Source organism: Cololabis saira, chromosome 15 (genome assembly GCF_033807715.1).
Source record: "Cololabis saira isolate AMF1-May2022 chromosome 15, fColSai1.1, whole genome shotgun sequence".
Classification (NCBI taxonomy): Eukaryota; Metazoa; Chordata; class Actinopteri; order Beloniformes; family Belonidae; genus Cololabis; species Cololabis saira.
In genome coordinates, this window is record NC_084601.1 from 44,248,900 (window position 1) to 44,263,449 (window position 14,550).

The following is a 14,550-nucleotide window of genomic DNA, read 5'->3' on the forward strand; positions in this document are numbered from 1 at the left end:
ATTTTTAAATAAACTGTCTCTTTTCAGTGTCCTTTCAAAGTGGTGACGGAGGCCCCCGTTCCGATTCCGACCTCCACCCCGACTCCAGCAGCCGTGGAGCAGCAGAGAGGAAAACACACCAACTGTTCCTGCCCCGCTGGGGAGAAGGTAACGTCCTCACGTCCCTCGTGTCCCTCGTGTCCCCCATGTCCCTCATGTCCCTCATGTCCCTTGTGTCCACGCTTGAGTGGGAATCCTTCCTTTAACAGCTCTGAAGAGACGGCTGTATTCTCATTTTCTCGCAGGGAGATCTCGGTGGTCCGGGAGTCGCGGGGCCAAAGGGTGAAAAGGTCGACTACCGTTGTTATTTAGCATGAGATAATAATGTATTTACTCTTTACCTTTTATTTTTGTGTAAAACTGCCTACCTTTCCAGGGTAACGTTGGCTCTAAAGGTTCCCTCGGACCGCGAGGCGTCAAAGGAGAAAGAGGGGATTCTGTATGAAACCGTAAAACATTCACATGTTTGTAAAAAAAACAGCGATGACTTACAAACTGCACAAAATTTAATTTGCTAGCTTAGCCTCAGAGGTTTTAGATCAATATACACATAACTTTTCACACTGCATGCCTTCCAGCTATAAAGCTCTCCGCCTCGATAATAATTGATCCTTTATTGATTAATTATTTGCAGGGCAAGTTAGGCTCTGTCAAAGGCGACAGAGGCGAGAAGGTAAGTGATGCTGTCGCTAACGACTCTGCATGAGATCCGTGCATATTTGATATGCATGTGGACAAACATCTCATCTCTAATCTGTTTCCTGTCAACTGTCTTTTAAACTCACTCCATTTGTGTTCATTTCTGCTCTCTCTCTCTCTCTGCGCATTAGCATGTGTGATACACACATATACTGTATGTGTGTGTGTGTGTGTGTGTATAGCTAGCATGATGAGACTTAAATATGTTGTAGTACAATTCGTCGCAGATTTTTCAATGTTGTAATGATGTCTGTACGATAAACCGTTGCCTAGCAACAAGCGTCCAAAATAAAATGGAATTTTTCTTTTAAATTGAAAGTTAAATATCGCAAAAAGCGTAATAATTAGCATGAAGAGCTTGTACTGTCCTTTAGTGCCAATCGAGCCGAGTGTTTGTAAATTTGAACGATGTCTCTACGATAAAGGGGGTGGGGGTGGTTGTCAGTGAGTGTGTGTGTGCGATAAGTCCGTGAACCTTCGCCAAGAGCTGCTCTCAGCCAGAATGTCCTTGATGTTATCAGGCAGCTGGGTACAGTTCTGGGAGGGAGATCCGCAGGTGTTCGTGGGAGAGGGGGAGGGCTAAGTAGGGGGCAGAGTCCTCTTGTTTACATTCCACCAGGGAGATTGTGACCGGAGAGGCCTGCAACGTCCTCGACGGTCAAGATCTTGAGGCACAACGGCTCCAATTTTTGTAGGAATCCATTGTGTAACCAGCAAAAAAAGTTCCATCATTGCAATAGTGTAGTTTGTAAAGAGCAAATCTGTCTATAAATCATTGTCAGTGTGTCTTTCAGAGTAGGAAGGTGATTGAGAAAAGTAGTTCTTGATCGTTTTGAGAAAACACCTGAGAGAGCTTTTATTTTACTGTCAGAAATGCAGTCGGCCAAGAAGCAGAGCTCATATTTCATCAGTTTGTGGCCCTTGTTTTTAGGGAATAAACCTTGATAAATGGTAGTAAAACTGCTTTAAAAGAAAGAAAATAGACTCCCGGTCTTATTTCTCCCAGTCACGTATTTCTCAAGGTGAAACGTCTCCTAAAACTAAAGAAAAGCCGGTTAAATACCAGATAAATAACTCAGAACTAAAGTGTTGGATCAGCAGTTTAATAAAAGACAACCATCTGCTGTGAACGTTCTTGTAAAGAAATGGCTGACATTAGGAATGGGAGATATTTTACTGTTCACCGTCAAAAAAATTCCCCACGGTAAGAATTTGTATCTCACGATAAAAACGATAAATTCCTGTTGATGAAGTTTTTGTGTAAAACTGATTCATGGAAGGAAGGAAGGAAGGAAGGAAGGAAGGAAGGAAGGAAGGAAGGAAGGAAGGAAGGAAGGAAGGAAGGAAGGAAGGAAGGAAGGAAGGAAGGAAGGAAGGAAGGAAGGAAGGAAGGAAGGAAGGAAGGAAGGAAGGAAGGAAGGAAGGAAGGAAGGAAGGAAGGAAGGAAGGAAGGAAGGAAGGAAGGAAGAAAGGAAGGGTAAAAAGAAGGAAGGAAGGAAGGAAGGAAGGAAGGAAGGAAGGAAGGAAGGAAGGAAGGAAGGAAGGAAGGAAGGAAGGAAGGAAGGAAGGAAGACAGAGGAAGGAAGGAAGGAAGGAAGGAAGGAAGGAAGGAAGGAAGGAAGGAAGGAAGGAAGGGAAAAAAGAAGGAAGGAAGGAAGGAACGAACGAAGGAAAGAAGGAAGAAAAAAGAAGGAAGGAAGGAAGACAGAGGAAGGAAGGAAGGAAGAAAGGAAGGAAGGAAGGAAGGAAGGAAGGGAAAAAAGAAGGAAGGAAGGAACGAACGAAGGAAGGAAGGAAGAAAAAAGAAGGAAGGAAGGAAGTTTAGTAATATTTAGTATCTTTTACAGCAGTGTTTTTGCTCCAAAGACTGAATGTGGTGATAGATTTATATTTACAAAGATGGAGTTGAATTGGTATTTTTTTATTGTAATTTTTATCGTTATCGGGATAAATACCAGAAATTATCGTGATACATTATTTAGTCCATACCGCCCATCCCTAGCTGACATTCCTCTCCTGGTTTCTCTCCTAAATTTTGTCCAAACGTCGTCACAGACGTTTCATCCCGGCTGTGAAACTGTGTTTGACAAAATTACCACAATTTGTTTCCTTTGAATCAAACCTCAAAGCCGACCCTCCCTTTTTCCTCTTTCCTTTCCTCTGCTTCAGCATCTGCGTTCACTCATCTCTGAGAAACAAAGGCAGTAATTTACTGCCGTAAACTTCCTCTAGACACATGACATCACCGACGTCAGGGTTAAAAACGGCTGTAGTCGCTCTCATCGTCCCGGTGGGGGGGAATCCTCCGCCGGCTTTGATTGCTAATTGCGCGGCGGTTTCCCTGAATGCTAGCGAGAGTTTGCTTTTATCTGAGCGGGGTCGTTCCCTCGAACCCCCCGGGGTGAAGGAAACCCCATACGGTGAAACGGTACGACGTAGGCACTAAATAATCAAAGGGCAAACGTCTGTGACTTGTAAAGTGGTTTACGGAGCTGGGGGAAATCCTGCGGTGGCTCGACCTCACGCTACCGTGTAATTTAAGTTCTATTACTTCTCACTCTGGTCCAGCTGTGAAAATCCACCGGATTCTTTGGCACAGAAGACGAAATCAGTGTAAAACACGTATCAATGGACCCTGATGGTTCCCAGAGAACGTTGCATTTTGTAATAAATGTCCAAAATGTATTAACTTTGTCATTTCATTTTGTAATAATGCCCCATTTTGTAATAAATTTTGCCACATTATGTAATAAATTATTGCATTTTGAGAAGATTGGAACAGAAAGGAAAAGAGGGTGGGTTTAGGGTTTAGCGTGGGGGTTAAGGTTAGGTAAGTTAGTATATCAATGCTGTAAATCTGTTTTTTTAATGGAGCAAATCTTGAAAAAATAAACATCCATGCTTCATGCTAGCCGTCCCGCTGCGTCCATCGGTTTCACCGCAAATAATTTATATTAAATTATGACCAAAACCCAGATAAAAAGGTTCAGCTTGGAAGATTTTTGTAATAACGGTGGATTTTGTAATAAACGTCCAAAATGTAATAACTTTTTCATTTCATTTTGTAATAAATTTCGCCACATTATGTAATAAGTTATTGCATTTTGAGAAGATTATTATAAAATCCACTTGCAACTTTTTTATTTTCTAGGAAATGTAATAACATGGTGCATTATTTAATAAAACCTATTATTATTGTTGTTTAACAATGAATTTATACAAGAGTGACTTTTGTTGTTTTTTATGCAATTTCACTCAGAGCTATGTAGCCCAATAAATCTATGTATAAGACTCCAAATATAACTTTAGTTTCCTATTTGAAGTTTGTAATTATATAGGCCAATAACAAACAAATAAACTATGTTTATAATTGTTATTACATAATGCACCATGTTATTACATTTTCTAGAGAATAAAAAAGTTGCAAGCGCATTTTGTAATAATCTTCTCAAAATGTAACAACTTATTACATAATGCGGCAAAATTTATTACAAAATGCGTTTGGGCAGTTTATTACAAAAGGACAAAGTTATTACATTTTGGACGTTTATTACAAAATGCACCGTTATTAAAAAATGCGGCTCAACAAGGTACGAGTCTTCAAACCACTTGACTAAGTTTTCAACCACAGGGTAATTTTCATTTCCCTACAACAGCAGGCTAACAATCACAGAGTCATCTGCATATTTCAAAATGAGGCGGTTGTTAAAAGTGCTCTGACACATATTAGTGTGTAAAATGAACAACAAGGGTGTGTGGCTTTAACATCTCACTGCCTGTTACCTCATGTTCATCCATCACATTAATCAGTTCCATTGTTGTGTCACTAACATCGGTACTAGCCCATGTTTTAATCTGTGTACTAAACAAGCGTCTGTGATGCTAGCAGGTTGATTCATCCATCACATTATTAATCAGTTCCATTATAGAGGGAATGTTCGTGACGTCACAGATGCAGGTTTCTTCCACTGAGTGTCAGAAAGACTGAGTGTCGGAAAGACTGAGAGTCAGCGTAAACTTTCAGTTTGAGCAACTAGAAAACATCTCAAATGGGAAAGAGCTGTTGTGCGATCGACTGCACTCATAGATTTAGCAAGAAATCGCAGTTATCGTTTTACAGACTGCCAAAAAATAAGATTAAGAGAGACAGATGGATTGCTGCAATTCTCAGAAACAACTGGATTCCAGGCACCGAAACGTGGATTTGTGGTTCCCATTTTGTATCAGGTAATGTTGGATTTTTGGGTAGCTAACGTTAAACGGTCAAATCATAAAGTTCTGTGTTTTCATCACTTTAATTTCACCAACAAATCCTGCCTTGAAGTCGGACCAAGCGTCAAGACTTTTGTAAGCCTTCAAGCTTTGCTTCGTGTATTTCCCCGGCGTAGAAATTAAGTACTTATAAATATCAGGAAACTGGATTGGTTTCCAAATATTAATGTCCATGGACCACTGGTTCTTGGTAACTGTACGGGTCACTGTCAAGTCCAACCGACGCTAATTTAAGCCCATAATCGGCTGTTATCCCGTCTTCTCCACTAGTTGCACCTGTTTTTGACACTCAGTGTGAGTAAGGGGGCGTAAGTGGGGAAGTGACGTCAATGCAGACCCTCTATCGTGTCACTAACATCGGTACTAGCCCATGTTTTACGTTAATCTGTGTACTAAACAAGCGTCTGTGATGCTAGCAGGTTGATGTTCTGACAGCACGCCTTCGTCGCCGTCGGCGCCGGCCAACCTTCCCGTTCATGATTGACTGAACAAAGTGAACACTTGCTTTTATTTCCAGGGTGATAGCGGCAGCATAGGCTTGCCCGGTGCTCCGGGACCGAGCGGAGAGAAGGTGTGATTACCGGAGATGTGGAAGGACGCCTCTTTTTTATTATCCCGGGTCCTACAAAGTCCTGCGGCGGTGCTAACTCTGTGTTTCCGATCTTGATAGGGTGTTGGTGGAATTCCTGGTATCGATGGCTTATCTGGAGACAAAGGAGATCCGGTAAGACGGCAGAGTTGTTGCACGTCAGTGTGATTTACATTGTGAAATCTGAAAGCGGTTAAAAGTTTGCCCCTATTTTGGTGTAATCAGGGAGCAGGAGGCGTCGCTGGAGCTCCGGGAGTACGAGGTCAGGCGGGACTAAAGGTGGGTGAAGGTGGTGTTGGAATTTACAATCAGTTCAAGAACGGCACGTATGCACTCGGACCAGATATGAGGATGGTTAGGGTTAGAGTTAGGTGTTTGGGTTAGGCTTGCGGGTAAGGCTTAGGGATCTGGAATTGGGGTAAGGGTTAATGATTGGGGTTAGGGGTAGGGGTTATATTTGGGGTTAAGGGTTGGGGTTGATTGATTGATTTGACTTTATTTGTTGAACAGGGACCGTACATATTAATGAACACATGTGTAAATATTCATGGTTGTAGCCAGTTATTTCCACCATTAGTCCCCGTGGCAAATTAATGCCAGACACAGAACTGGACACCAGCAGACAAAGGACACATCAAGGACATCCATATCAACAAAACACAACATTAAAAAACACAACTGAGCTATATAAAAAACATTAAGCAATAAAACATGTTACCATTGATAAATCACCAATTAAGTGACCATATAAGTGAAAGTGCTAGGTGCTTTAGTGCTCAGAGTTGTAAAGTGCTGATGCATATTACACATTGCACTATTGCACTTTTCTGGCACACACTGACATGTGTTGCTGATGTTATTGCACAAGTTGGCATTATATGGACATAGTTGTAATTATGTATACACCATTGTACATTTGCATACATACTAAATGTATGTAATGATACAGTAAAGGGTCACGACAAGACTTGTTTATCACCAGCAACACCCCCCAGGGTTGGGGTTAAGAGTTGGGCATTGGGGTGATTGTTAATGATTGGGGTCAAGGGTTGCGGTGAAGGGTTGGAGTTAGGGTAAGTGTTCGGGGTTGGGGTTAGAGGGTTATGGATTTGGAATTGGGTTGAGGGTTAGGGGTTAGGGGAAGGAAGTTGGGGTTAGGGGTTGCGGTTTAGGGTTGGGGTTAGGGTTAAGGGGTTAAGAGTTGGGGTTAGGGTTAATGATTGAGGTTAAGGATTAGGGTTAGGGTTCGAGACCCTGCCTGTTGAAAGACTTCCGCATGGTTGAAACTATTCCCAGATCCAGGGATGTCTGGCTGTTACTTGTGCATTCTTCCTAACACTCACTCCATCCATCCATCATCCATCTCTAAGGACAAAACTGTTCCCATCATTCCGAACAACCCTTGACTGCTAACTTGTTAGCCTTCCTGCATGAGTCAGCAGAAATCTACGGTCAGATCTATGTCTCAGGATGACTCAGCGCTGAAGCCCTCGTTGTTCTGCAGAATCAGCAGCACAAACTTCACTGCCAGTAATTCAATCGTCCTCAGTTCATTTTATTTTACTTTACCGTTCAGGGAATCCAAGGAGACGTGGGAGTTCCCGGAGCGCCCGGACCAAAAGGAGTTAGCGTGAGTAATCGCTGCGTAAGATTTGATGACAGTCCATATAAATTTGGAAAAATTGAAATGATGATGTTGCAATATTTTGTTAAAGGGGGATTCTGGTGAAAAAGGTGCAAAGGGAGCTCCAGGAACCAGGGTGAGTTTAAAAAAAGTTTATCAAAGATGTATCTGGTACAAACACATAACTTTGTTGCTCAAATGTATGCATTTTTTTCATATATATATATATATATATATATATATATATATATATATATATATATATATATATATATATATATATATATATATATATATATGTATGTTTCATATTTTAACCTAAATTATTTTGTTCATACTTAATAAAACTGATATTTGTAGAAGTTTTAGTTTGGAGTCGGTGAGAATCTGAGAATTAGGGTTAGGGTTGGGGTTGGAGTTAGGCTAATTTGCACCAATTATGTTCAAGGACTCAAGACTAAGTCCGATGACACCACCATGACTCTTTATGTCAAACCATTCAAAAGTTTTGGCAGAAAGTAGGAACTATCAAATATGGGCCAATCAGATGAAGGGTGGGCACGCTTTTTGGCGTCTAGCGTCGCCACGGTAACGCTTTTGAAAGAGAAAAGTAATGCTCGTCGTCGCAGGATGGAGACGCACATTTTGATGTATAACACACCTGGGTGCACATTACGGTTCGGGCTGAATTAACTGCTGAAGGAATGGCATAAATTGCGCCAAAATTACACAATTAATTCAAAATGTTCAAAATGGCCGACTTCCTGTTGGGTTTGGGCCATGGCGCCAAGAGACTTTTCTTTAAGTTGTGACATGATACAGGTGTGTACCGATTTTCGTGCATGTACGTCAAACCGTATTGTGGGGCTTGAGGCACAAAGTTTTCTAGGGGGCGCTGTTGAGCCATTAGGCCACGCCCATTAATGCAAACCATTAAATATCACATTTATCACCAGGCCTGGCTTGGTGATAAATTTGGTGACTTTTGGGGAACGTTTAGGGGGAAAAAAGGCCCTCATTTAGTCGGAAAAATAAAAACGAGGAAAAAAATAAATAAATTAATTAATTAAAAAATTCCTACAGATACTATCGGGCCTTCTCACTGTCAGTGCTCGGGCCCTATTAATAATTAATTTTATTTAGAGGCGCTTTTTCAGGTCACCTTAGGTCACCTTACAAAAGATACAACATACATTTTATAAGTTAAAATACAATGAATCCAAAAAAACAAGCAGCAACAGACAGTTATTCCCAGCTCGTCCTCAGATCTGAGACGGAGGTTCAAGTTTAACCTGAACCAAAGTTAAAACCTGAAAACAAACGGATCTTCTCACGGGGGTTTGAACTGAAGGCGTGATTGTTGAAACAGATGCAGCTTCTTGATTCACTCAACACACTTCCTGTCTGGAATTCTGTGGGGGCGTTTGGAACGTCTGAACTTTCCTAAGACCTAAACTCTTTTCTGATTATCAACACGGCGTTAGAAAAGCATCAAAAGTGCATTGTGATAACCTTTAACATCCCTCCAGTTACATGTTACCTTTTAATTTATCTCCATTTTACTGAGATACAAGCTTTTATTTCCATTTAACAGGTGAGTTTACAGAGTATAAACTCGCCAGCTGACTGATTACTTTTCCATATGAAGTAGGTGAAAGGGTTCACCGCACGTTCAAAGTGTTTTTTACTTCCACACAAATTTGGACAACTTCCTGTCAGTGAAAGCTACTGGAAATGTATAGATATATAAATATAAGATATATGAATGAGTAAAAGAGACAGGTGACTAAACGGAGCCTCGTGAGATCAGAGTTTGATTGAAGAGTCAGGAAGTTTCCACGGTGCAAACGGCAGCGCTTACGAGGCAAAGCGAGTTCATCCGTCAAACTCACTTCCTGTACAAGACAAGTGCTTTACATGAAAAATGCACTAAAAAGAAATCAAATTCACAGGTTCATTCTTATTCAAACGTACCAAACTAATGTACGACTGAACGTACTAAACTAACGTACCAAACTAATGTACCAAACTAACGTACGACTGAACGTTCCAAACTAACGTTCCAAACTAACGTACCAAACAAACGTACGACTGAACGTTCCAAACTAACATTCCAAACTAACGTTCCAAACTAACGTACGACTGAACGTACTAAACTAACGTTCCAAACTAATGTACCAAACTAACGTTCCAAACTAACGTACCAAACTAACGTTCCAAACTAATGTACCAAACTAATGTTCCAAACTAACGTACCAAACTAACGTTCCAAACTAACGTACCAAACAAACGTACGACTGAACGTTCCAAACTAATGTTCCAAACTAACGTACCAAACTAACGTTCCAAACTAACGTTCCAAACTAACGTACTAAACTAACGTTCCAAACTAACGTTCCAAACTAACTTAATAAACTAACGTACCAAACTAACGTTCCAAACTAACGTTCCAAACTAACGTACCAAACTAACGTTCCAAACTAACTTAATAAACTAACGTACCAAACTAACGCTCCAAACTAACGTTCCAAACTAACGTTCCAAACTAACGTACGACTGAACGTACTAAACTAACGTTCCAAACTAACGTTCCAAACTAATGTACCAAACTAACGTTCCAAACTAACGTACCAAACTAACGTACCAAACTAACGTTCCAAACTAACGTTCCAAACTAACGTACCAAACTAACGTTCCAAACTAACGTTCCAAACTAACGTACCAAACTAACGTTCCAAACTAATGTAATAAACTAACGTTCCAAACTAACGTAATAAACTAACGTACCAAACTAACGTTCCAAACTAACGTACCAAACTAACGTTCCAAACTAACGTACCAAACTAACGTTCCAAACTAACGTACCAAACTAACGTTCCAAACTAACGTACCAAACTAACGTTCCAAACTAACGTACCAAACTAACGTTCCAAACTAACGTACCAAACTAACGTACCAAACTAACGTACCAAACTAACGTTCCAAACTAACAATATCCATGCACTCACACACACTTATGTTTTTGTTATTAGTTTGCCATCACTTTTGTGTAGTTTTGTTTTTGTAAGTTAATCTTGTGTTCTTTATAACATGTGAAATGTTAATAACTTCGGTGGAGCTTCAAATAAACCCATTGGGTTTTTTGCCTCTCTTTTTTGTATAGTATTTATCTCTGATATTTTCTTGTATATCTTTAAAACTGTGCAAAACAATGAACTAAATTAAACTAAACCAAGTTAGAGTTTAAAGGTAGAAATGAAATACAGACAGACATAAGTTAAGAAGAACTAAAGAAAGAGATGCTGTCTTACATGCCATAACTATGACTCAGCAGTTTGTGTGGGCGACTCGGTCCAGATTTAAATATCTAAAACGTATGAAATGCAGCTCAGAGCTAATTTGTTATGAAGAAACAACTTCAAAACTAAAGGAATATTTCCTATAGTGCTCTGTAAGCTCAGTTTATATTTGACATTTAAACCCGATAAGTCCGTTTAACAACTGGTGGCGGAGAGTCACCAGATTCCAGCTGGAGCTTTAATGTCCAAAGCCTGTTCCCTTAAAAACACATCAGAGTGTTTGTGGTCACATGACCGCGCCGCCTCTAGTCCAGACATAAGACAACGCTGAACAAACGGACGTAAAACAAGAACGCTGCACCATTTCATCACTTGCAGCCACGTAAATATAAAAATGTTCAGTTCCATTTGTCTGAAATCGTCTCCTACTCGCTACGTAGCGCCACCGCCGTTCTGCAGTAACAGGAATCAACGCAAGCGTTTACATGGAACTGATAACTTGATCTGGCTTTATGTAGCTCAGCACTACTCAGAGGAAAAACCCCTTTCTTGAAATTTCCTCAAGGTTTGGTTTATTTGTTTATTGAATTGGATCCCCAGTAGCTGCTGCTACTCTTGCTGGGGTCCACACACAACAAACATCAGATAAGACACAATAAATCAACAAAACATCACATGAAACGGTATAGGCTTCAAATTAAAACAAACTAAAGTACACTAAAACTAACCATCACAATACATTGAACTATATCCCATAATTCCCTCAGATTTAGATAACATTTGGATTCAAATTAATGTGTTTTTTAAACAGTTTTTTAAAACTTGCCTTAGTCGGTGCTTCAATAATCATAATTGTCAACTTGTTCCACACGGAAAAAGCCTGATATATTCTAGACCTCCGGACTGCACGGTACGAGCAGCTTTTTCCATAAACTCCCTAAATTCACTACATCTTGAGGTGTGACGACGTTCCTGCGCCGCAAACACCGTAATTACAAGTCAACATTCATCTGCCGCCTTGAAATCCAGCTTTGGGTTGAATCTGAGAAAGAAATGGCATAAATTTCGCCAAGATTACACGATTAATTGAAAATGGCCGACTTCCTGTTGGGTTTGGGCCATGGCGCCAAGAGACTTTTCTTTAAGTTGCGCCGCCGGGTGGGGGGGGGGGCCTCGCAGGCGGTGGGTTGCCTCCCTCCTACTTCTCCCCTCTGTGGGGTTGCCGGTGGCCTGGGTTCCGGGCTCTTCCTTGTCGGCCTCTGGTCTCGCGGGTGGCGGGGTTGCTCCCCCCCCTCCCCCACTATAGATACACTTCAGGTGGAGCTTTGTTTGGTTTATTACACACACACACACACACACACACACACACACACACACACACACACACACACACACACACACACATATAGTCATTTAGTCACATGCACACACACACACACACACACACACACACACACACACACACACACACACACACACACACGCATGATCATATACATACACACACACACACATAGACATACACACTGGCTTGTTCACCTGCATGCTGGCTCTCTAGTTTTTGGGTTTAGGTAGCGGTAGCGATAGCTTAGCTCAGACTGCGATCAGATCTCAAGATTTAGGTCGATTGCTGTTATTGTTTTGGTTGGCTCCGTGCCGGTTTCGTGCTTTGTTTGTGGTTTTTTGTTGCAGATTTCCAGTGCTTGACGTGTGTCTCCGTGTGTTCCTGCTTCCTGGATTGGCAGTGGATGTCGTCACCCCCCCCCAAAAAAAAAAAAAAAAAAAAAAAAAAAAAAAAACCACTGGGTTTGTATGTGTATATTTATGTATGTGTACGCATATGTGTGCGTATATATATGTATATATTACATATAGTAATAATGCACATATATACACTTTTGGTTTCTACCGTCATGGTATCAATCAATAATATGTGTGCAGACAAGGTAAAAAAAAAAAAAAAAAAAAAAAAAAAAAAGTTGCGACATGATACAGGTGTGTACCGATTTTCGATTTTCACCAAGCCAGGCCTGGTGAAAAATGTGATATTTAATGGTTTGCATTAATGGGCGTGGCCTAACGGCTCAACAGCGCCCCCTAGAAAACTTTGTGCCTCAAGCCCCACAATACGGTTTGACGTACATGCACGAAAACCGGTACACACCTGTATCATCTCACAACTTAAAGAAAAGTCTCTTGGAGCCATGGCCCAAACCCAAAAGGAAGTCGGCCATTTTGAACATTTTGAATTAATTGTGTAATTTTTGCCGCAATTTATGCCATTCCTTTGGCAGTTAATACGGCCCGAACCGTAACGTGCACCCAGGTGTGTTATACATCAAAATGTGCGTCTCCATCCTGCGACAACACGCATTACTTTTCTCTTTCAAAAGCATTACCGTGGCGACGCTAGACACCAAAAAGGGCGTCCACCCTTCATCTGATTGGTCCATATCTGATAGTTCCTACTTTCTGCCATAACTTTTGAATGGTTTGATATAAAGAGTCGTGGTGGCGTCATCCATTATTATCAGCCTTCTGATTGGTCCCAGAAACATCCGGTTCAGAATATCCGGTTGGACCAAACAGCCGTCTCTCTCCTTCACATCAATGGAAAAAGCCCAGTTTTTACTGCCTTATATCAACATTTAAATCACTGGATTATTTTTATTAACTTTTTTTTTGTAAAATAAACACTTTGGAGCAAACTGCACAGTGTGGTGAGGCTGAGTATTTTTATCCCCAAACTGGCAGGAATCCGGTCTTCCAAAACAGAGTGGGCTCGGCAGCAGCTACAACCGCTAAAGCTTTTATTTATTTATCTTAAAATGGTTAAGCGGTTGTTAAAAGTTGTAAAAGTGACACCTGCCACCCAGAGAGAATCACAGGAAAACATTTCCTCCCAAAACCAACCGTAAATTAAGAAAAATGCCTGTTTTGGATGAAGCTATGTGGACGGCCAAACCTCCCACCCTGCTATCAGCTAAACTAATGAAAATATCTTTTTTTATCTCGAAAACCTCAGTTTTTAAACTCATTACACGGAACCTGAAGTACTTTTTATTTATATCTAGTTGCTGTCGATTTTATTTGGTACATTAATTAAAAATAAAGTTATGTAAAACCCTGTTTTTTACAATGGAAGTGGACGGGAGAGATGATGGTTTGACCTAGCAACGGGGCAGATAGTAGATAGCATATAGCAGATAGTAGATAGCAGTTAGCAGTTAGGAGTTATTACTTAGCAGATAGCAGTTAGCAGATAGCAGATAGTAGATAGCAGTTAGCAGTTAGGAGTTATTACTTAGCAGATAGCAGTTAGCAGATAGTAGATAGCAGTTAGCAGTTAGGAGTTATTACTTAGCAGATAGCAGTTAGCAGATAGCAGATAGTAGATAGCAGATAGTAGATAGCAGTTAGCAGTTAGGAGTTATTACTTAGCAGATAGCAGTTAGCAGATAGTAGATAGCAGTTAGCAGATAGTAGATAGCAGATAGCAGTTAGCAGATAGCAGTTAGCAGATAGCATATAGCAGATAGCAGTTAGCAGATAGCAGATAGCAGTTAGCAGATAGCAGTTAGCAGATAGCAGTTAGCAGATAGCAGGCAGCAGTCAGCAGATAGTAGTTAGCAGATAGCAGTTAGCAGTTATCACTTAGCAGATAGCAGTTAGTAGATAGCAGATAGCAGATAGTAGATAGCAGATAGCAGTTAGCAGATAGCAGTTAGCAGATAGCAGATAGTAGATAGCAGATAGCAGTTAGCAGATAGCAGATAGCAGATAGTAGTTAGCAGATAGCAGATAGCAGTTAGCAGATAGCAGATAGCAGTTAGCAGATAGCAGTTAGCAGATAGCAGTCAGCAGATAGTAGTTAGCAGATAGCAGATAGCAGTTAGCAGATAGCAGATAGTAGATAGTAGTTAGCAGATAGCAGATAGCAGTTAGCAGATAGCAGATAGTATATAGCAGATAGTAGATAGCAGTTAGCAGATAGCAGTTAGCAGATAGCAGTTAGCAGTTAGAATTTA

At 40.7% G+C, this 14,550-nt stretch overlaps 1 protein-coding gene across 1 annotated transcript in view; it reads left to right on the forward strand.

Moving 5' to 3' along the window:
- Positions 1 to 14,550, forward strand: part of col22a1 (collagen, type XXII, alpha 1) — a 100,545-nt gene that overhangs the window by 32,421 nt on the left and 53,574 nt on the right. The window contains exons 8-16 of the mRNA XM_061741678.1: positions 28 to 147; positions 285 to 329; positions 416 to 478; positions 674 to 712; positions 5,528 to 5,581; positions 5,681 to 5,734; positions 5,825 to 5,878; positions 7,176 to 7,229; positions 7,315 to 7,359. Coding sequence (XP_061597662.1) covers positions 28 to 147; positions 285 to 329; positions 416 to 478; positions 674 to 712; positions 5,528 to 5,581; positions 5,681 to 5,734; positions 5,825 to 5,878; positions 7,176 to 7,229; positions 7,315 to 7,359 — 528 coding nt within the window. The remainder of the gene's footprint in view (positions 1 to 27; positions 148 to 284; positions 330 to 415; positions 479 to 673; positions 713 to 5,527; positions 5,582 to 5,680; positions 5,735 to 5,824; positions 5,879 to 7,175; positions 7,230 to 7,314; positions 7,360 to 14,550) is intronic.